This window comes from Plectropomus leopardus, chromosome 5 (assembly GCF_026936395.1).
Source record: "Plectropomus leopardus strain MGB_pleo_1.0 chromosome 5, ASM2693639v1, whole genome shotgun sequence".
Taxonomy (NCBI): Eukaryota; Metazoa; Chordata; class Actinopteri; order Perciformes; family Serranidae; genus Plectropomus; species Plectropomus leopardus.
The window spans coordinates 19,897,173-19,920,097 of record NC_142180.1 but is presented as its reverse complement, the minus strand read 5'-3'; the positions used below and the strand labels follow the sequence as shown (position 1 = coordinate 19,920,097).

Genomic DNA, 22,925 nt, shown 5'->3' with positions numbered 1-22,925 from the left:
TGTGAGCCACAGACTTCTTACCAAAAACCCATTCAAAAAAACCCACTGATTGATCTTATTGATCTGTATTTATTTTGATAGCTGATTATTTAAATGCCAAACAGATTTAAAGTGCCAATACTGACATCTTTCTTGTTTTTCTTGTCTCATGTGGTAGCTAACTGAAGATCTTTGGGTTTGCAGCTGTTGTGTGGAAAAACCAAACAATTTGAAGGCATTGTGATCCAAAATTTTATAGACACAATAATCAGGAGAATAATCAACAGATTATTTACTAAGAAAATAATCATTTGGTGTATTAAAACAGTAGTTTTGCTTCATTTTTCATTTATGATATAAGTCAAAACATGTATGTGTTATTACTTCTAAATTTTTAAAAGAATTTTTAAAAGATTTTTAAAAGAATAAACATTATTTTGTCCCTTCCTCAATAGCATGCTTAATATCTAAAATGAATAAATATGGGCAGGATTTAAAAAATAACTGCAACACACTTGGCTTCTGTGACTGCCAGACAACTTTCTTGTTGAATATGTCGCCTCTTTCCCTGTCCCACACATGCCTGATAGTAGACCAAGCAAACACCTGACTATTTGTTCAAGGGAAAAGTGAATGTGACACGTGAATGTGAAAAGATGTTTTATTCTCTCTTATCAGCTACCACCTCAGCTCTCTCGCTTGGCTGCTTGAAATGTGTTCTACAACCACTCTGTTGTCAACAAACACTTTCTATCATTTAATTGTGCGAGTGGGCTGGCTGCAATTTATGCTTTTACCCAGGTAACCTTGGAAAATTGCGAGACCACAATTGCTTTTGCAGAGGTGAGACACTCAAGACAGGCTGCATGAAAATGTAGGTCAGGGAGAAATATTGAACTATAAATGCATCGAGCAGCTGTTAAAGAGCTGGAACTGCCAACAAATGACCCCTTTCTCTCTATATACATTTATGTGGTAAGGGCGCTGGCTGTCTACTAATTACATTGCTGATGATGTCATGCTATCTTTGCAGCATGAGGGCGACTTCTGTGAGGCTGCAGCTGACGTAGACAGGGCATCAAACCACATGTGGAGGAGAAACTGTGTGGGTTTTGGCGTTATGTTGTTGCTATTTCAACTCACATGCACGATTTGACAATTACAGCAATGGTTTAGAGCGTGTGTGTGTGTGTGTGTGTGTGTGTGTGTGTGTGTGTGTGTGTGTGTGTGTGTGTGTGTGTGTGTGTCCTGAAAGCACATCAATTCATAATGAGCTGCTGTGAAGCTTTTTATAGTCCTCACCAACCACTGGCTGGTAACCTTCTGTCTCTGGATCTCATTCTAAATCCACGGTGGGAGTGTTTTTGTTTTCAGTGAATACCTCAGCATGGCCAATAGGATTGTGTCAGTCGGTGAAAGACTGTCTGTGCAGATAACAATCCCCATATCCACCTCCTCCGGGCAGATGGAAGCCTGCTTTCTCCCTCCTCATGTCTTATTCAGCCCTGTTAGTGTGCAGCGTCAGTGCCGGTGGTGTTATTGGGAACATGCCTGACAGTGGGGGAGCATCCCCTGCACACTGCAGGCTTTGGGGTGCGGCCCTGGACATCCAGGCACATAACACTGATGGCAACATCAATATGTGTGGTGGTTGAGACTTTTTAATGTGAATGACTGGCAAGACCTGTGTGGTGAGTTGAGGTGTGTGAAAAGGAAGAGACAGTGAGAGGTTTTCCACATTCAAAGCAGCAAGAAAAGTGAGTGTCACTGCTGCTAAGTCACATCTCTCGCTCACCACAGGTCACATGTGCTGCCATGACACTGCTGGCTTTGTCTCTTTGGTATCATATATTAAGCTGGCTTTTAACTGAAGGAAGTAACCTGGGCTTTTCAGTTCACTTCCACTGACCCTTTCAAACCCAAGAGCGACATCACTTTTCTTGAGCTGCTTTCACATGCTTTTCACAAGTATTTAAACCTTTTAACCCAAATACCTATGTAGCACAAATTGCAAGAAATTAGTAGATTTAGCGAATTATTTTTAAAAAGCTAGGTTAAAAAAAGAAAAAAAATCATCTTTCAAAATTCTTACATTTTTAAGCACTTTTTCTAGGTCATATTGGTTTGGGGTTTTTTTTAACTTTGTTTTTTCTTGCTTTTTTGTGGATAATTTCCTTCTTCCCATATTTTTGAAAGAAATCAAGCCAATTTGCTCAGGTTTCAAAGGGTAAATTAACTCTATTTTAGTGTACTAACATGTGACACTACTAATACAGCTGTTCTGATTCCAGTAAACAAATATGAGCAAAATGTTTTCCGCTGGCTCTGAATGTATGATTCTATACATACAACATTAAAAGTATGTAGATTTTCATGTTTTGTCCTTCAAGAGATTCTCTGCGGAGCCTCACTAAAGAAGAACTGACGTAACAGCAAATAAAAAAGTAGTCAGTATGTTGTTATGGGACCTCTGGAGCTTCAGCCGTCTTGTCATTAAAGGGCCCTTGTGATTTTCTAGCAGCCTGTGCTTGTGGTGACGTCCTCCTGTGTGGCCAGGCTTCCCTGAGGCCACTCAGAATGAATGGGCCTTCAGTGACTTAATTAAATAACTTTTACAGCCTGTTCTCTGAAAGTAACTTGGCGGAAAAAGGACAAACAAGCAACCAAGACAAATAAATGAAAAATATAACTACAACGTCACAGATTCAGCGATGACGCTGACCCAAACAGCTAAGACATGTCTATGTGCCAGCTCCACATGACTTTTGTTCAGCACTGAAAATCTGACCTTAATTTGAGCCTCTCAAGGTAAATCCCCACTTCCATTGAAGAGCACCAGAGGAGATCATGGCCTACTTGTTTCCCAACACAAATCTGCACATAACGACTTTATATGTTTTTTTTATTGATAATTCTATGAGGTTCACATAACAAACCACATTTCTCTTTTAAAAAATAACATATTTATACTTTAAACATCTTACTTTACATCTTAATACAAATACATAAAATGTGTTTTTTTTTCTTTTGCACAGCAAAGATATGACATTTATGTTTCAGACAACATACCAACAAACATTGTGTACATGTGGTCAGCGTAATACTCGAATGAATTCCACAACAGTGCAAAATAAAGTAGATGAACAGGCTGTTACAAAAAGCGCCCTGCCCTGGAAAATTAAGGATGCCTGTTCAGACCCACTGAACCACTTAAGGATAGAACAAAACGTGCTTTAAAACGGAATGTTTTTTTGGAGCATAATGAGCATATTTCAACAGAAAAATGCAATTTTCAAGGGAGAAAAATAGAAGAAAAAAGTCAGGTAAACAAGCTTGAGGATACAACAAATCCTCTTAAATAAAAGAGATGGAATTAGTGCCGTGCGTCCTAAGGCGCACAGGGATTTTGTCGGTTCAACCAGTCTTCTCTCAAACGGGCATGCACTTGTTTTTCCATTTCTCTGCCTTTACACAATCTTAAAATACCAATCAGTAGCCTGATTGTGGGTCCATGTGTGGTAACTGTCCCAGAACCTTCTTTTTTTCTGGATGCTCTCAGTTAGTCGCGGAGGCGCCAGGTTAGACTCTCCAACACAACAACAGAGGGGATGTTTTAGTGTGAAGACATCATGGCTCAACAAAACAGAGGCACCTAGAAATGCCTAAAATTATTCAGGCTATTTCCTGCTGCACCTTTACCTCCTCAAACCCGTTAGTGAGCGGAGGGGGCTCCTGGTTGCTCTCGATGGAGGATTCGCTCCCCGTGCTCTCTCCAGAGAGGAGTCTGGTGACTCTGAGGTCAGCTTTCAGTGTCTGCACGTCGTTTCCTATGCTCATCTCTCCCAAATCATTTATAATCTGAGTTAACTCCTGTTTACCGTTGGCAACACAATCATCGTCCGTGTCCAGAATGTCCTCACACTCAAAGTGCATCGCTTTCTCCTCCTCCTCCTCCCCGACCAGGTCCTCTGTGATGGAGCCCAGCTTAGGCGCGCTCCGGCTGCGCTCCACCGGGGGTTTGTAGTAACACTGTCCGTTCAGCAGCTTCCTGATGGGGACCAACGGGATGGTTTGCTCCCCTATGAGCTGCTGCTGCTGGTGCCTGGCATCGTCCCTCCGTTTTAGTCTCTTAAACTCAGCCAGGGCCGTGGCAGAGGTCTGATACAGCAGCAGCGCCATCGCCTTCGCCTTCTCCGGTTTGGACACCAGCACTGCGTGGCAGCGCAGCATCACGGCCTTGTGCTTCATCTCGTGCCTGTAAACCCAGGCGAAAATCTTGGGGAGCCTGGGATCCGCGACGCAGTAGGTTACCCGGTGCAGCAAGTACAAGTGTCCCGGCCTCCTGGCCTTGTCGTCCACATGCACCATCCGGATGCCCTGCGAGCTGATGGTCAGCCGCATTTTGGTGCCGTTTTTGCCCATTTCGCTTTTGCCCCAGATCTTGCTCACCGCCACGTCCGTGCAGCCGTCCCCTTTGGACTGGATGGTAGTGGCATTGCCCAGGTAGAGCACCGTGTACGTGGGGTCCTCGCTGGTGATCTTCACCTTTTTCCTCTTTGACTTAAACATGCTGCCCACCCTGTTGAGCGCGCTCTCGGGGCAGGACTTGGCGAAGGAGGTGAGCGCAGAGTAGTTGAGGCTCACCGCATAGCCCTTCTGCTTGGACTGCTTGTCTTCCTCAATCAGGTCGAACTTATTCTTCTTCCAAGGTAGCATTTTAATGCTGTTTCCAGTCAACAGCAACACTGGGAGAGAAAGAAAAAAAAACAAACTTTGTATTAGGCTACTACTATATCCAAGAGGTGTTTGTTTCCCTGTCAGGTCATTTATGAGCTACTCTATGAGAACTGAACGAAAAGACTCCGTACTTCATGTGTTTATCCTCTAAAGTGCTCTTGTCCATTTTGGTGTCTCACCTCCTTGTCTCATCGCAGCTCTGAACTCACACTGCTAGTTTCTGACTGGCTACGCGTATTATATACAGGGAGAAACCATCTGCGTGAGACTGTAGGGGGGGCTGAACCAAATCAGAATAAAACTGTGTTGGTTTGAACTGATTGTGTTCATTGATACAAAAACCCCGTCTGCTGTTTGCAAACAGCTGCTGCATGATCTTGTATGCAGTTTATATTCATAACTAAAAACATATCTGTCTTTCTTTGTAACATTTTTCAGAATAATAGGCCTGTCACCTTCCGTTTCACTTTATTTACTTTCTTTCTTTCTTTTTCATTATTATAGCTGTTAGTGGGTTTTTTTGTTGGTAAAAATGAAGATGGGGTGATTACACTTTTTGTACTTTTGCACTTTATCCGTTCTTTATTCATTTGATTGTGTATGGTTGATTGCCTCTATGTATGAAGATTTAATTTACGTTTACATTTGAAAATCATAAAAAATATGTAATGGGCTTGAAGTAATGATGTGTACAAAATATTTATAAGACGCTGAAAGAAACATTGCAATAAAGTATTCAAAAAATTCCTTTTGCAAGAAGTAACTGGGATTGTAAATACATATCTATTGGCTGTTACTATACAGAACATTTTAGCCAAATAAACATATTACAGTACCAAAATCTCTTTAAATTTCTATTGGATGAAAATAGTGATATGTAAGCGCTAGAAACACAATCGATGTTTTTTGGAGTTTTTGAAAATAAATACATAAATAACCTCCCCCTCGAGAGCTAATTAAACTCCTATATATTTTAGAACAATTTCTGTAATTGAATGTAACACACAAAGTGAACAGAAACAAACGCATTAATCATTTGTGAAATCGATAAATATGGATGTATTGTTATTATTATTAGTAGTAGTAGGCTAGAAGTAGTAGTATCAGTAGTAGTAGGAATGATAGTAGTACGAGTAGTACCAACTTTATCAATCAGCTCCTCATTTTGGTGAATGTGAAAATAGTGTAGTCACTGACAGTCATGGATGAAGGTCTATGAGAAGGATTGACTGCTGTTTTATGCTGCCATCTATTGGTTGACATAAGAAGTGCGTTTGTTATTCTTGTGTGTTTTTGTGATGATGGAAAATGATTTACTTATTACTTTGTGCAATTATAACATTTATTTTTTTTAATTTTTAAATCTACTTTAGTATTATATTTATGGGGACGGTGGGCTATATATTTTTGTTTTATTGTAAAACTAACGGCGGTTAGGCATGCGGAACGGATGTTGGCTTGTCCCATTTTCTCCTGGGCAACTTTTATAGCTGGACAATTAGTGGACTGTACCATAGCTACGACACTATAGCTGCTTACAATAAAGCAGAGTTCTGGTTTCTAGGGGTTAATTGTATGCAGATGCGTCATGGGAATTCGCATATATTTCAATAAAATATACCGAGGAATACCTCGAAGCAACTGATTCATTTGCACGTGAGCCTCGATTGGTTTTGCCTATTTCCGGTTCTTACGACAACAACGCAGTGCACATGGGACACCGCAGTTAGTGACAGATAGCGTTTTTAGCATCCTTGTGAAGTGTATTATACATTATATTATTATTAGTGACAACATTAGAAGTTATTATGGGTAAGAAAAAGGCGGGAGGATGCGGACTGGGCCGAGCTCTGATGAAGGAGAGACTCCAGGCAGGCCGAGGAAACAAGAGGGGCGACTCCTGGGTATGGCATGGCAATAAGTAGCTTTTATTGAACTTGTTTTCACTAATTGTACAGAATAGTTATTTCATTGTTCGTGAGATATTATAAAGTATAAGTCCATTGACGGCTGTGTTTGAAGTGTGTGGGGCGCGGGAGAGCTTTCAGCAGGTCTTAAAACTACGGTTTGTTGCTTGCGCCAAACTCCTTTGAGAAAATGACATTTTATCGCTGCTTTGGATATCGACAACGTGAAGTACTCACATCCATGCCTGTTCTTAACAAATATGTTCGTGTGGTAAATTCGGCATGTAGAGAAATTATTCAGAAGCATTATTTTGGCCATGTAATCACAATTTTTAGAATTGCTTCAAAGGCCTTGCTACTATTACCCATGTTTTTGTATGTAAGACAATAATGGACAAACAAACTGTCACGGGAACTATTTTCGGTAGTACTTATTGTAACCCTAGTGTGTGTGGTTTGTTCTTAAACCTTTGAAACTAGAGCAAATTGGCTTGATCATTTCAAAAACCATGCAAAAAGGCAACAAGCAACTTCACAATCAATTACCCCAGATTTGCAAGACATTAAAAAGTGTTAAAGAAAGTCCCTTTTTTAATATAATTTTCTAAAAAAGAAAAAAAAAATCTTTGATTTTCTCGCCTTCTCTCTTTGTCTCCTTTAAACTAATTTTCAAGTCACTTTCTTGTCACATTTTCCTAAGTTATTGCAATTTTTGTAACATTTCTTGCCAAGTTTCTCATTGCATTTCCCCATGATTTTGAAAGAATTTAAACCAAGTTGCTCAGTTTTCAAATGTTGGGCAGCAGTAGCTCTGTCCACAGGAACTTAGCCTGAGAACCAGAGGGTTCAAGTCCTTGTCTGGACCAATTATGGAACATGGACTGGTAGCTGGAGAGGTGCTAGTTTGCCTCCTGGGCACCTGTCTAGCCCCCTCGCTCTGACATCTCTCCATTTGATGCGTGTGTATAGGTCCTGTTTGTGCATATGTGTGTATTGGGACTTGCGTGACAAATTGACAACACTGAAAAGATTTAATTTCCCCCCCGGACTTTATAAAATATGTCTACTTCTTCTTCTTTAAATGCTTGTGAAAGATGTGTGCACAAATGAAAAGAAAACTGTCAAGTTTTCAAAGGGTTAATGCAGATCTTACTTGAGCCTTGTTTCCCCTTTGCAGCTCCACACCAGTGAGCTGAATGATGGCTATGACTGGGGACGGCTGAACCTGCAGTCAGTGACAGAACAAAGCTCCATGGATGACTTTTTGGCCACTGCCGAACTGGCAGGAACAGAATTTGTCGCAGGTACGAAATACCTCATCTAATCAGTCAATCAATCAATCAATCAATCAATGGTGTTCTTGGGCTGAATGCTGTATGTGTATGTTGTGGCCAAAGATTGTCAGTAATTTCTACTTACTAAGCATGGCAAAGTGAACTTATGGTCCATACAACATCATATCAAACAGAATGCAAATAAAGTAGCTAATTGTTGACCAGCTTCACAGTGGTCGCCGCACAGCAAATGTTTTGGTTGTACTTGTTGGTACTGTGCGCCGTGTCTGTGCTCTCTGCTCTGAGGTATAAAATGAACTCACTGACTGTTCCTAATAGTTGCATCATTGAGCACATGGACAGGATGGGTCACAGTGTTCCTCAACCTCACTGCTTAGAGGATCACAGATAAATTGTTTCTGTGTTCTGGAGGAAGCTGAGATTTGAGCAGCGTTAAGGGTGCTCAAACATATTTCACTTTCACTTTTCTTTGTTCATGGAAACGGATAGTTCAAAATCAAACCACAGGATATTTGCCACATTACATTCCATGATTTAATGGAGTCAGGGAGATAAATCTTATTAAACCAATTCCTTTCTCAAAAATAAATCAACAGATGAAAATAGATGGTCCGTCCGCCAGTTACTTAGCAGTCAATACTTACAGAAAAATGAGAGAGAAAGAAAAGAAATCAAAAGCTATACACAGCATCGCCATCAATCAAAAAAACATCTGGCAACCTCATATTGTCTAATTATTTTCTCCTGATACATGTTTTTGAACTAAAAGATCTTAAAACTAACCTTTAAGTTATTCTCCAAAGAATTGCAGTTTGACACCACACACTGAAATACACATTAGTTTTTGTAGTTTGTGTAGTTTGTGCATACTGATGCTTAAAATTAAATTTTTGTTCATGATCCTTGTACTCTTAACTAAAAACAAACAGTTTTTGTATGTTTTCTGGTAATCCTGAACATAACTAACAAAGTGTGTAATTCAACCAGATCTTTACGTTTCAGTAATCCTGACTTGATATTTTGTCCTAAATGTGACTGTGTTATCCACTGCACCTCTATCCTTGGATTCCACTGTTGTCTGAGTGCTTCTTGCTTTTTTTTCTCAGAGAAACTCAACATCAGGTTTGTGCCAGCGGAAGCTAGAGCAGGCTTACTAACAGCTGAGGAGAAAACCAGGCTGAAGAAGCTGCATGAAGACAACAAGCATTTCCTCAGAATCCCTCGGCGGTAAGCAGAGTGGATTTTAATATGACACAATTCCTGTTCTGTATGTTTTGCATTTCATAATGTTCTGATATCTCTTTCCCAATTTTAAGCCCTCACTGGGATGAAAGCACAAGCCCAGATGCTCTTCAGCAAGCGGAGAAAGACAGCTTCTTGCTCTGGAGACGAGAGCTTGCACAGTGTGTAATGTTCTGTAAACTCAGTCACCTTTGCTCTTACAAGGATTGTTTTCTTATAAGCAGCAGTGCGATTGTTGCATGTTTACTGTTTAAGAAGTTATGTAAAAAGTCAAGAACATCATTTGTGATCTCTCAGTGGAGGATTCTCAATGTCAGCAATATAACTGCAAGTGTTACCTCTGAAGGCTAGAAGAGGAACAGAAGTTGATTCTCACCCCGTTTGAGAGAAACCTGGAGTTTTGGAGACAACTGTGGAGAGTGATCGAGAGGAGGTAAAAAACAAAAGTCAGGGTTCCTACCGTTTAAATGTTTTGGAAAAGCTTTGAATATACATTTTTGACTATTGTTAATTGTTTTTTCATAAAAATCTCAAACACTTTTAACAATATGCAAAATATGTTCCATGTGATTTTAATTTTAAATCTAGTGCTACAGTGACTGTGCGGCTCTTTTAGAGGCAGGAATGTCCAATGAATGAGTAACGTTTGCAAGCACTGGCAGTTTGCTAATCCACAACTGTCTGGGAAATGTGTGTCTAATAACTTTTGGCTTTCAAATGCCAAATATTCAAATTCAATATATGTTTGATAAATTCATGGAAAAGGGGGTAACATATGGAAATGTTTTTTTTTTTTTAAATCATTGGTGAAAATTTGTGGGGACACTGAAAAGTGGCATACAGCTGTCAGATTAGGCCTGTGTTTGATAAGGAATGCATTCTCTGTATGTATTTCTTACAGCAAAACTGTTTTCCTGTTTTTCTGTAGTGACGTCGTCGTTCAAATTGTAGATGCCAGAAATCCTCTGCTGTTTAGATGTCCTGACCTGGTAAGTGCACGAGACAGTTGCTTGGGAGGAAAGTGAACTTGCTAGTGGATGTAACTAAACTATGACTACACCGTTCAGTTTTTTTGTTAGTCACACCCTCTATTAGGGTACACATAGATATTCTAAATGCTTGTTTTCTGTCACCTTTATACTGTTTGTTGTCTTGTAGAATTTAGATTTATTTTATGTTGTTATCTTTAATTTTGAGAGTTTTTTTCCCTCAGAGATGTGATCCAACGTTTGTTCTCATCACGTTCATTTTAAATATGTAAAGAAATTAGAGATATACATATTGTACAATGTTGTACAAAACATTTTGCACTTCTCCTTTGTGTGCTGACAGGAGGCGTATGTAAAGGAAGTGTCAGAGCATAAGGTGAACATGCTGCTGGTGAATAAGGCAGACCTGCTGTCCAGAGAGCAGAGGCGAGCCTGGGCCAGACACTTCCAGAAAGAGGGGCTGAGGGCAGTTTTCTGGTCGGCCCTGGCTGAGAGCGACAGACTGGACGCGGAAGAAAAGGTGAGAAGATCGAGGCCTGAGAAGCTGTACTCTGAATATAATGCATTTGTAAATACATTTATTCCAGTTTAACTTTTTAATATTACCACAAGGGCGTTTTCAGTCAGACTCCTTTCTTCAGTGTGTATTATGGCAATATTTGATTGTTGATCACAACCAGCATAACCAGTAAAACAAGTAGATTCCAGCAGGGGGCGCTGCAACCTCTCAAAGCAAAGAATCTCATAGTATAAAGTTCTGAACACATGAAATAACAAAGAAACAAAACAAATATATTCACTTCATCAGAGAACAAGCAGTTGTCTTTTCATTCGTCCCTCTGGGGTTGAGGATATCAAGGAAATGTATCCATTATGCCACAGAGAGGCAGAATCTTTCTCCAAAGGGAGGTGAAATGGATTTTGTTGATACCCTCATCCACTACAGGATGGATGAGGAGATTTCATTTGCTTTTTTTATGAAATGAATGTATTTGTGTACAGATTACCCTCTTGTCATCCGTTTGCTGTACTGGCTCTGCTGGTTGTGGTTGCCTTTAAATAACCCCATCTGTTTTTTGTTGTTTGTTACATAACCAGAATACACGCCGAAGAAAGGCATCATGCATGAAACAGCCATGTGGCGATTTTAAAAGGAACATATTTAACTGAAGTTCTGTTCTAGTCTTTACATTTTTGGTTATCTACATTAAGGATCCACGACCCGTTGTCTTCTTTTCTCTTTCTTTTTCCTATTTATTTTCAGTTTTATTGTTATTATATTATTATTAATAATAATAATATATTATTATTATTTTATATTTTTTCAGGAAACAAGCCATAACATTACAAGACTGGTTTGTGAAAAAAAGTGATTAAAAATAAAATAAATAAATGACAAAAAGGCACTGCACATACATAAGAGACACCATATAGTGAAGTGTAATAATAGTTATTGTGTACATCGATCCGCTTCATAACCAATGTCCCCAATTCAGACATTTTTGTAGATGTCTGTAGATCCACATTTTCTCAGGGAGTGGATGCTGCCAGCTTTTAATTTCAGATTTTATTGGAGAAATGCTTGTGAATAATGTTGCTTGTCTCTTCTCACAGGGGATGCAGGTGGAGGATCCAGAGTGTGATGAGAGTGACCCCGAAGAGGAAGAACAGCCAAACAATGAAGACTTGACCCAAGAAGGGGCAGCTGGAGAGATGGAAAAGAAGATGATGGAAGAGGAGGAAGAGGATGAGGAGGGAGAAGAGAGTGGTACAGAGGAAGAGCAACGGGAAAAGATAAGTGTAGAAGAGGAGGACTGGTTCACCTGCTCAGAAGATGAAGCAGAGGAAGAGGCTCTAGGTTCATCCAGTAAATCCTCCTTCCACAACTCCAGCCGTCTGCTGCATAAAGATGAGCTGCTGGACATGTTTAAGTCTGTCCACAGCGGGCCCAGGTGTAAAGACGGACAACTGACAGTTGGACTGGTGAGTGAAAAGTAAACACTTACACTTTACATGTGCCTTATCTATTGTTGTAAAGCATTTACAATTTTTATCGTGCATAAATTCAACAGGTCGGGTATCCTAATGTGGGAAAGAGTTCCACCATCAACACTATCTTCAGAAACAAGAAGGTGTCTGTTTCAGCCACTCCTGGACACACGAAGCACTTTCAGGTACACGACTACTCTTTAAACCTCTCACTATGAAGCCAGTCGAAACAGCTCCGTACATGTTTCTAGGATTGTAGGACATTTCTGGGATTGCAGGACGTTTCTTGGATTTTAGGATGTTTCTCTGGTTTTAGGATGTTTCTCAGATTTTAGGATATTTCTAGGGTTTTAGGGAATGTTTTGAATTTTAGGGCATTTCTAGGATTTTAGGACAGTAGGGGCTTAGATAGGACCTCTGATGGGGGGTGTAGGGGATCCTCCATTGGCACTTGTTATGACAGACAAGCTCTAGTTTGATGCTGTGTATTCACTCTAGTACCTTATGAATATTATCATTTTAAAAATATATATTAAAAAAAACCTTTCGGTTTCAATTGCTTTATTGTCATTGTAAATTAGAAAATAGCAAAGGGGGCTGATTTGACTGTAAGTTGAATATCAATGAATTAGAGCAATTTTCTCGATCAGAAAGACAACCTAAAGTGTGATTGTTTTTGTTGCCTTTTCCTGACGTGCATCACAGACTCTGTATGTGGAGCCAGGCCTGTGCCTCTGTGACTGCCCTGGTCTGGTCATGCCTTCCTTTGTATCCACCAAAGCTGAGATGATCTGCTCCGGGATCCTGCCCATTGACCAGATGAGAGATCACGTACCTGCAGTCTCCCTTATATCCTTTGTATGTGTATATTCCTGAAGCAGCTTTTATTTATTAGCAGGGTTCCTGCAGTTCCTTAAGAAGTTTTGCAAGCCATTGATTTAATCCATTTAAATTTATACCTTAATTAGTATTAAAATGTTTTAAATCAATCTTTAAAAACTCAAAAAAATGTTTGGGACTTATAAAGTACAATTATATGAATCCTTTTTTTCTGACAAAGCATTTAAAAATTCAAAATAATTAGTAACATTTATCTCTATAAATCTCTAATATCTGTTGATGTTAATGCCTCTCACATTAACATCAGATGGATCAGGGTAGCAGAACCAAGAAAAATCATAAATAAAATTACAATATATACATGTACATAAAAAGTACATGCATATATAAATACAAAACATATAGTACAAACCTGCATTCACAGGCTGAGATTCTCGCGGAGCTTGCAGAAGCTGATCCTCAACTTGGAGAATTTCTTGGCTGCTGATCGTAGTTAGGTCCTTAACAGATTGGTCACGTATGTCAGCTGATCCCTCGGCATGTGTTAGAGGGCACGTATGGTGTCAACATCATCCGACCACGAGAAGATGAAGACCCCGACAGGCCCCCCACTTCTGAGGAGCTGCTTATGGCTTATGGATGTGAGACTTCTGACATTTTTTGTGTTTCTATAGAGAATAAATGAAAATTAGGCTTAATAACATTCCTGTCACTATGCAGGTCTGTATGAAGCTGTGATTGTGATCCAGCTACCTTACTGTGTTTCCCTTTGTTTCAGACATGAGGGGCTTTATGACATCACATGGCCAGCCTGACGAGTCCAGATCAGCCCGGTACATCCTGAAAGATTATGTCTGTGTAAGTGCCAGACCTGAGTCAGAACTCAAAAACTAGTTGCTAGTCCATTTTGTTGTTTGTTTTGCCTACTTGCGTCTTAGGCAAGGATTGATAGGGCACCAAGAACCATCCATTGAGTACCAAAATGTGTAAACTGCCTGTTTAAAGTCTACAGGCAACAACTTTTTAAGTACTTTTAACTTTTAATGTAATGATGAATCAAATTAAGTTATTTTAATCTATTGATTGCCACTGGTCTGTTAAGTTTACCTGCAGTGTCAGCCACAATAATTTTGGGGTCATTTCTTCTTAAGTTGCTAAAAGCCTTCCTCCCATGCTTTTCTCAGATTTCAGAGGGTTAAAAGGATATCGGTTACCTTTGGCCCTTTAGCTACATAATGAAGTAGCTGTTCTATGCAATTATTATGTATCATTTACTAAAGATAAGTTAATATATGTGCATCCTGAATAGAGCATCCTCTTTCTAACACTCCTAAAAATGTTGACTCCTTACAGGGAAAGCTTCTGTACTGCCATCCTCCTCCACACATTCACGCTGACGACTTCCAGCCGCAGCACAGCAAGTTCCTGAAAAGAGACGCAGACTGCTGCGACCTCTCCACAACAACACACAAACAACAGAAAATCAAGAGAATTGAAAATGTGGTCGACAAGAACTTCTTCCATCAGGTACAATACACGTACTATTTAGATTCAAAAAACAGTTAAAAACCTTATTCAGACAGGCATTAGAGCATACAGTCTTTTAATCCTGTGCTTTACCCACTTTCACTTTATCTTGGATTTATTTTGACTTATTTGCTTTTGCGTGTGTCTTTGTGAAGCACTTTTTGACTGGTGTCTGTGAAAGGTGCTATATAAATAAAATTTGCTTCGCTTGCTTGCCAGATAAATGCCCAAATCGTATTATAGGTATACGTCTGCAGCAGATGGCTCTTTACTGTGATTTTAAATGTGTGATCTCTGTCTTCAGGAGAATGTGCGGGCGCTCACCAAGGGGGTTCAGTCTTTCATGGGCTACAAGCCAGGCAGCGGACCTGTTGGCCCAGGAAAAGCTGGATCAGAGACAGTGGTGGGGAAACCCTGGAAAAAACATGGCAACAGGAACAAGAAAGAGAAAGTACGCCGTCTTACCAAGCATCTGGATGCCTGATGATGATCTGAAATCAACGCACGTTTAATTTCAGGTGATTTCAGCAGGAGTAGAAGAACCCTGGACTACAGCTCATCCGTGATTCCAAAGGAATTAATGCTGAGTAGTGTCTGTAGATGGATGAAAGCCCCTAAATCCTGTGTGAATGGAAAGGTCAGGCTATCTCGATATTAATAAATGAGGTGCATAATCTGTCATCTACAGCTCTGGTTAGAAAATCATATTGGTGCAAAGCATTCCATCAACTGGATCACCAGTTGTACACCAGATCCAAACATGTTTGGAAATGGACCTAACATCCACAGGGTTTGAATTTTATATGACATTGAACAGGACAGTTTGTATTTTAAGGAATTTTAAAGACACATCATCTGAATAAACAATTAATTACTGTATGTTTGATAATGACTTTAACCGTACATACACGTGATTAATGTAACTAAGATGGAATATAAAAACAATTGAATATTTTCATGTTAGTTGATCACTTCTTCACTTGATTTCTGTGAGGTTGTCATTAGTTAATGCTACACAGTGCAGCTGTGGAAACAAAAATGTTATTTGTATTTATAAATGTTTGGAAAATTCAAATCACATATTTAAAAAGTTACTAATCTAAGTGGGCCTTTGTATTAATATAGTGGTTCAACTTTTTGGATTCGAAATTAGAATTACTAAGTCATGTCAGGTGTCATGGAGATTAAAAAAACTGACTGACTTTATACAGTAATTCAGAATTTTTTGAGTGAAAATGTTTAACTTGACAAACTCATGTAGGGAACAGTAGCTTCTATATGAAACAAGATAAACATGTACACATACAGTTTGTGTATATATAACGTAACATAGGCTAACATATTCATTGTATGACAAATATAGTAGGAACACAACATTAAAGTATTTTAGGGGGTTAAATCAGTATAAATTTAAAGAATTTGAAACACCAGTAATGTAATCTATATGACCTAATCATGTAATAGAAACATAATATATAATATTATACAAAATATTATAATATAAAATATAATGCAATACAATAACCTGTTTAAAATTGTAATATGTGTATCTTGGTAATATATTGCTAAAATACCACACGCGCTAGTAGGACTTTTATTTTGAAATTTGCGACAATCAATTAATGACAATCTCAGTTTCTTTAGACTCTTCCTTGACAATAGCCTTCGAGTAAGATTTACAAATAAAGACGTCTGCAAAGTAGTAACGCGTTATTTTTAATCTGATGACGATTTGCTATTCGAGACACTAATTTTCTTCTCATCCATCCCCCATCGAAAATAGTAACCGGAAATTGTCGTTTTTCAGACTAAACTGGTGCTGGGCATAAAAAGATTGCGGTGCGCTGTGAAAAGAGCTGACTAATTACAAGGTGACCTCACCTATAAATACGTGCTATAACTATTTTAAAAAATTATTGCTCAAACCAACATTCTTCAGCTTTAAACACGATAGGTGTTTATTTCGAAAAACTCCACCGGATGTAGATTCTGTCAGTATGTGCAGCATTGATGTATTTTAAGGAGGTAATGTGCAGGAGCGGCGGAGCACAGCGAGAGGGTAAACTGTTAAACGGAGCCAATTACAAGCAAGGAACAGACCACGTAACCCGTTATATTCACCTGGCTTTTCCACAGTTTGAGGTAAGGTATTGACATGTGGATAATGTATATTATTATTTTCAGTTACGGCTGTTTCCGTATAGCCAGCATACCCTCTCATGCAGTGTAATGGATATGGTTACCACGCTATTATTGACGTGGATCAACTCATGATACTGGAAACTAACGTTAATAATGTTCAGCCAGACTCGATATACGTTATTTCATAGTTAATATTGTTTTAATGCTCACTCTCACTTGATATATAAGACACCGTGAGCATTGACGTGTGTGTAGTCAGTGGTGCAGTTTATGGTGACTTTCTTTTATTATGTTTAATACGCGCGATTTCCACTAATACTGTCAGCGGGTAAAAAGATGAGTAATGACAGCATGTACACAGAGCGAGAAAATGCTGTACGTGTAAGGAAATGACAGTCAAGAAATGTGAAAAAACATGGAGCCCAGATTTTATAGGACGTTGGGTGGCGCAGCCAAGTTTCCCATGTCAGATTCAGTAAATAGTGAACAATTTTTATAACGTATCATAACATAAGGACAAATGGCCATCACGGGTTACTGATTCCAAGATTTCTCCTTTATTTGCCTTTTCCCCTGATCATCTAAAGTCAAAGTCATCTAAACAAACTCAAAAAGACGTTTTTAATTTAAAAGAGCAAAAAACAAACAAAACAAAACTGCAAATCCTACAACTGGAGAATCTGAACTTTGCAAATATGTCATTTTTGTTTGATAAATTACATAAACATCATGGAATATTAACATTGTGAATTAATAGACTGCTGATCAAGTCTCCATCGCGATCACACGAGAATAGTTATAAAATACAAATTTGAAGGCATGTAACTTGTAATGAACCATTTTGCAATTTCATACAAAATCAATTATTTAAAATGTTTATAAATTTACTTGTGATGCTTTTGTTACGCACATTTCTGCAAGTAAAATCTTTTTTTTTTTTTTTCTGATAGCCTGTTTTCACTCAGGAATAATGTCAATGAAACATGCCCAGCCCAACTTCAGCCAGCCTCAGGTGATTGAGATGGTGAAAAGACTCTTCAATCTGACGGCATCAGAAATCCGCTCTCTGCCGAGCTACGATGACCAGAACTTCTATGTGGCGCCCATCGAGGGCGGCGAGTACGTCCTGAAGATAATGAACTCGGAAGACAGTGAGAACGTCGCCCTGATTGAGATGCAGACGTATGCTATGTCCGTCCTCCATGAAAACGGACTTCCTGCCCAAACAGCCCTGCCCACCACCTCAGGACAGCTCATGAGCCTGGAAGAAATAGGTATGAGAGCAGTCACACAGGTCAGACCTGATGAATAATGTCACCTAAAATGCTGTAACCTCTTACTGTAGCACCTGCCACTCAATCATTTAAGGTTCTCACAGAGGTTTGTTAGGTTAGTCTTTATGATTATGCTATAAATTACCTGTGTGTGTGTGTGTGTGTGTGTGTGTGTGTGTGTGTGTGTGTCTGTGAGTGTGTGTGCACATGCTAGTGATTGAAATTGGCCCTGGGGTAGTTGCTGTTTCATGTTGTGCTTTGCACTTGATCAGCAGGGGAGATAAGATAAGGTTTAAAAAGATTGCCCCCAGAGGGGAAATTTAGGTGTTGCAGCAGCACAAAGACAGAAATAAGTACAGCTATAACAAGAGATCGATGGGGTCCGGCATATTCAGAAAAGGAGTACCTTGCTTACTCACAAGCCTTCGCCCGAGCGACACTGTATTGTCCACCATGGGGAACAAGAGGGTCAGCTCGATGTGACTCAAGTCGCTGAGAAGAGGTTTCTGATTGTTCTGAGCTTCTGCACCAAACAGCAGTTCCAAATATCCGGCTTACTTGGAGTCTCAGGGGGATGTCCATGAAAGGGTACTGACGGTGGACCCTATAGTTCTTCTGCAAGACTTCAATGCTCAATGAAACCAGGAGGGGCGTGATTGGAAGGAATGCCAACCTGGTCTGAGCCCGAATAGTTTTATGATATTGGACTTCTGTTCTAGTCATGGATTGGGTATGACAAACACCATGTTGGAGCATATAGGGGTTCATGTGTCTGCTTGGTACCAGAACACCCTGGGCTGAAGATTGATTAACTTTGTGGTCGTATCATCTGATCTGCAGCCGTATGTCTTGGACAGGAAGAGAAGGAGCAGAGAGGAGCAGAGCATGCGGAGAGAGCTCGGAGTAGAGCCGCTGCAAAAGGGGCCATTTGAGGTGGCTCAGGTATTGGATCAGGATACCTCCTGTGGGCGCCTCCTGTTAGAGATTTTTTGGCATGTTATACAGATAGGAGACCCCAGGGAAGACCCAGAAAACGCTGGAGGAATTATATATCTCATCATGCCTGGAAACACCTCGGGTTACCCCAGGAGGAGCTGGAAAGTGTTGCTGGGGAGAAGATACTTTGAGTGCTTTGCTCAGCTTGCTTACCCCACAACCCGACTCCGGCAAAGTGGATGAAATGGATGGCTGGATGGATGGATGGATGGATAAAAATAATAATAATAATAATAATAATAATAATAATAATAATAATAAGCATACACAGTTAGAAAGTACACACTCACACTCACACACCCAAGTAACGATAAGTGTGTCCCTGAGCAAAGGTCATGCTTTATGAGCGCCAATCTGAGGGGAATGGCCATAACACTAATCATGTCTTCACCTTTGACAGATTGTGGCTATGGCTGTCAGAAGTACCTGGTGCGGCTGTTGACTTATTTACCTGGAACCACCATTTCCAAGGTCCCTTTAACACCTCAGTTACTGTTTGAAATTGGCAAGACAGCAGCCAGAATGGATAAAGTTCTGCATCAGGTACAATAGTAACATCCATGTTAAACTTTTAGATCATTTACTTTGTTTTGTAATAACATGAAAGCTGATTTCCTGAATTGTTGTGACATCAAAAGGCTGTTTCTCATCTCAAGACAAAACTAAGATTGTTGTACAAATTTGTCTGACAATACTGGTGTTGTTTTGAACTGGATTTCTTAAGTAATTAATTAACTACTATTATTACTTCAGTGTCATCCCATGTTTGCTTCATTTTAGAATCCAATTCTGATAATATCTGTAATAAAGGACTAACACTTCACTGCCCATTAACCAAACATGAAGCTGGACTTCTGGAACTGCTAAGCTTTGCTAAGCGATGAATGATGACTTGGGTCCTGACACAGAACAGACATTTGGCCATCGTACAATGTAAGGCAGTCAGTGAGCATCTATCACTTTCATTTTTTGCTGTATGTCAAGCACTGTTGGCACTAGTCAGTCCTTGTAGACTTTATTTTGAAGTCAGCCTACCGCTGCATGCTGGCGTGGAGAGTTATATCCACTCACTCAGTCACAAAATGAAACATGCTCATTGGCCATTGACTGTGGTCTTTTTTGGTGTGTTCAAGTGAAACTTTTTGGTCGAGACACAGGTAGCATGAGGCATGCAACAGTCTCCTTCGTCGCCACTAATTCTTTGATGTTGATTTTGTGTGTCTGGGCCTTAAACTTCTTTTTACTTCTGTCCTGTACGTTTTCTTCTGCCTTCCACTTACTGATGCTATTTTTGTTCTCCCAGTGGGAGCATCCTCATCTTGGTGTGCTGCAGAGAGAGAATTTCAGATGGAGCCTGTCAAGTATTCCCCTCCTGGATGCATACATTCATTTATTTGATGGAGATCCTCTTCAGGAGGTTGTGAAGTCTGTCATTCATCAGTATAAGACCTCTGTGGTCCCTAAATGCTCCAGTTTCCGCGAGTGTGAGTAGGATATTTACTTTTAGACATTAAAGAAGGAGCTGATAAGCTCACCTTGCTTGACTCAGCTCACTGCAATTTGTTTACTGTCAGCAGAGACTGGATATGTAACTGAATACATGATTGATAATGTATTTTGGTTCACTTAAACAACACTGTCTTTCTTCCTTTTCTAAGGCATTAACCATGGTGACTTCAATGACCTCAATGTGCTTGTGCAGCCTGAGGGTGACGGCCACAAGATTTCTGGCATCCTTGACTTTGGGGACATGAACAGTGGCTACTACATCTATGAGCTAGCCATCACTATCATGTACATGATGATAGAGCACCCCAAACCGATTGAGGTGGGTGGACCTGTCCTCGCAGGCTGGGAAAGTGTCCTTCCCCTCAACAAGGCAGAGAAAGATTGTCTCTATGTCCTGGTGCTGTCCCGCTTCTGCCAGTCGTTGGTTTTAGCTCGTCACTCTGTGACCTTGCATCCAGAAAATGAAGAGTATCTGATGACTACATCCAGGAAGGGCGTCCATATTCTCCAGCAAATCTGGGAGCTCGGACAGGAGCAGGTGGAGAAGGTGTGGTTTCAGAGTGCCGCTAAATTTGGTGACAAGAAGTGAGAAATACATAGCCCTACACACCTTCAGTGCACAATAGGATGATTCCACTGAGCTATTTGTCTCAATCATGTGCAATTTTAAGCTCACCAGTTAAAAGCAATAGATTTTTTTTTTTGTAGCGTAAGTATCACATTTACTCTTGTGATTCAGACATATTGTTGTGGAAATAAAACAGTGTGTCTGGATCAGAGATGGGTAAGGTAGCAAATGTAAAAGGAGCAATACTAACAATAGATCATGTACTTTAAAGCAAAATGTCTAGGAGAAAAAATGCATTTAGAAAGCATTAAGGGGACATGTTTAATAAGTGCCTAAAGTCATGAGGGTTTACACACTCCAGAGGATGTGTACCTTGATGTTCCTCTGTGTCATAACGGGCCACTTGGTTTTGGATTACTAAAAGCACATCAACCTAATTGTCTTAAGCCATGCATAACACTTACAAAAACACATTTTGGTGCTGACGATTTACTGTAGAGTTGACTGTATTTACTATGTTTATTGTCAGATGTTTTGTATGAGTTTCTGAATTCTCTATAACGTATTGTGTGCTCAAAAGTCCTCAAAAAATAGGTTCCATGGCAGTCACATTAACATTTCCTTCTTTTCACAATATGGCATCATATTACAGTGGGGAATCTACATCAACTTTCAGAATGTGTTTTATACTTTAACTGGGTCCAAATGTTAACAGTTAGATACTTTTATACTGCTCCAATGATTTCAATAAATAAAAGAACAACTCCTCAAGGAGTCCTTTATATTTTTCACATGTACATATATAGATATAGATATGGATATACTTAGTTTGTCTTAAAATGTGTATGAGTAGGGTGGTGAGAATCATTTGTAGTACAACTGCATTTATAGTGTTTTGTTTTTTTTTTTTAACTCAAAGGCGTGTCTTACAAATAGAAAAGGGATTAAACAATAGAAGTAGAGCGACAGTACACACTAAAAATACATAAGAGGTAGAAGGTCAATTAAAAGGATAACTGTCATATATTGGCATATTTTTGACAAGGTTTTCAACTTATATCCATGAGAGTCATAGCTCATCTAATCCCTGCCAAGAAAATAGAACATACAGTATTAAAGTAATGCAATATCTAAAACTGTAGGTATTAGTCACCCACAGTCATGACTACTTGCAGGAAATTTTTCAGTACACTGATGTGTTGTATGTTAATATCGTAGGCCAATGTCAAAACATGAGGCACCATTTGTTGTCGGTAACATATTGATAACTGCTGCATATCACTGCTGTCTTACTATTCTTAAATTTACTGTTCTGTAAGTGTAATGCATGTATAACTCTTCTCTTACTTACTGTCACATTTTCACCTTTATCTCTTCTTCAACTGACCGATGGACACCTCAGCAGTTATCCAATAGATAATAAACCTGTATATTCTTTGACCTGCTTGTAAAACATCTTTTGAGTAACTACACTTGTAAAACAGGAAAATTGTCAGTGTACTTAATACCTAACTCACTTACAAGAAGTGCTTATTTCAAAAAGAGCATTCAAGTACAATGAAAGACAATTAACTGCGGTCCTCAAAAAGCTGATAGTCAGATACTAAAGCTAGTTTTTAGTTTGGCTTGTTGCATATTCAACTAATAAGGTATTTAAAATGAGAAAACTGTTAGTTGTTAAAAAGGTTCTGCATGTTCCCTGCTCTTAAACATTTTGTCCGAGTTAGCTGAAAAATAATTTAATGGTTTACAAAATATTTTCCCTAGGTATTCATGGCCACGTTGTGTTGTTAACTATTGTTTTAGGTCATGAATCACCTAGTACACTTTTACTTTTTTTTACTAGTTCACTGCGACTCTGCTGCCCGTGTCAGACTCATTTGGAAACATTAAAAATTACACTCTCTTAGCATGCATTATAGACTTGAAGT

At 39.4% G+C, this 22,925-nt stretch overlaps 3 protein-coding genes across 4 annotated transcripts; 2 read left to right on the top strand and 1 right to left on the bottom strand.

Annotated features, from left to right (window-relative positions):
- Nucleotides 1-2,864: 2,864 nt before the first annotated feature.
- Nucleotides 2,865-4,957, bottom strand: fam43a (family with sequence similarity 43 member A). 2 transcript variants are annotated; one of them, XM_042482165.2, is made up of 2 exons: nt 4,848-4,957; nt 2,865-4,724 (listed from the first exon to the last, which is right to left on the bottom strand). In XM_042482165.2, coding segments are annotated over exons 1-2 (1,074 nt in total). In that variant the 5' UTR covers nt 4,849-4,957; the 3' UTR covers nt 2,865-3,651. The 2 variants fall into 2 exon arrangements, with proteins under 2 accessions (XP_042338099.1, XP_042338092.1); XM_042482158.2 differs by having other exon boundaries at nt 4,896-4,914.
- Nucleotides 4,958-6,485: 1,528 nt separating this feature from the next.
- lsg1 (large 60S subunit nuclear export GTPase 1) lies at nt 6,486-15,468 on the top strand. Its single transcript, XM_088077679.1, has 14 exons — nt 6,486-6,620; nt 7,801-7,927; nt 9,025-9,145; nt 9,235-9,321; nt 9,507-9,593; nt 10,089-10,149; nt 10,493-10,669; nt 11,764-12,132; nt 12,222-12,323; nt 12,844-12,978; nt 13,487-13,619; nt 13,757-13,836; nt 14,332-14,505; nt 14,810-15,468. Exons 1-14 carry the CDS (start codon nt 6,525-6,527, stop codon nt 14,987-14,989), a joined length of 1,929 nt encoding a protein of 642 aa, XP_087933805.1. The 5' UTR covers nt 6,486-6,524; the 3' UTR covers nt 14,990-15,468.
- Nucleotides 15,469-16,491: 1,023 nt separating this feature from the next.
- Nucleotides 16,492-21,397, top strand: LOC121941112 (hydroxylysine kinase-like). The gene is made up of 5 exons (XM_042483833.2): nt 16,492-16,647; nt 17,598-17,921; nt 19,318-19,460; nt 20,221-20,401; nt 20,576-21,397. Exons 2-5 carry the CDS (start codon nt 17,618-17,620, stop codon nt 21,013-21,015), a joined length of 1,068 nt encoding a protein of 355 aa, XP_042339767.2. The 5' UTR covers nt 16,492-16,647; nt 17,598-17,617; the 3' UTR covers nt 21,016-21,397.
- Nucleotides 21,398-22,925: the final 1,528 nt, after the last annotated feature.

Excerpts from the sequence above, each read along its gene's own strand:
- LOC121941112 (XM_042483833.2), top strand. The coding sequence starts at position 17,618 with ATGTCAATGAAACATGCCCAGCCCAACTTCAGCCAGCCTCAGGTGATT. Across the intron at positions 17,922-19,317 it reads CATGAGCCTGGAAGAAATAG|ATTGTGGCTATGGCTGTCAG; the intron begins GTATGAGAGCAG and ends CACCTTTGACAG. Across the intron at positions 20,402-20,575 it reads ATGCTCCAGTTTCCGCGAGT|GCATTAACCATGGTGACTTC; the intron begins GTGAGTAGGATA and ends TCCTTTTCTAAG.
- lsg1 (XM_088077679.1), top strand. The coding sequence starts at position 6,525 with ATGGGTAAGAAAAAGGCGGGAGGATGCGGACTGGGCCGAGCTCTGATG. Across the intron at positions 6,621-7,800 it reads ACAAGAGGGGCGACTCCTGG|CTCCACACCAGTGAGCTGAA; the intron begins GTATGGCATGGC and ends TCCCCTTTGCAG. Across the intron at positions 9,146-9,234 it reads TTCCTCAGAATCCCTCGGCG|CCCTCACTGGGATGAAAGCA; the intron begins GTAAGCAGAGTG and ends CCCAATTTTAAG.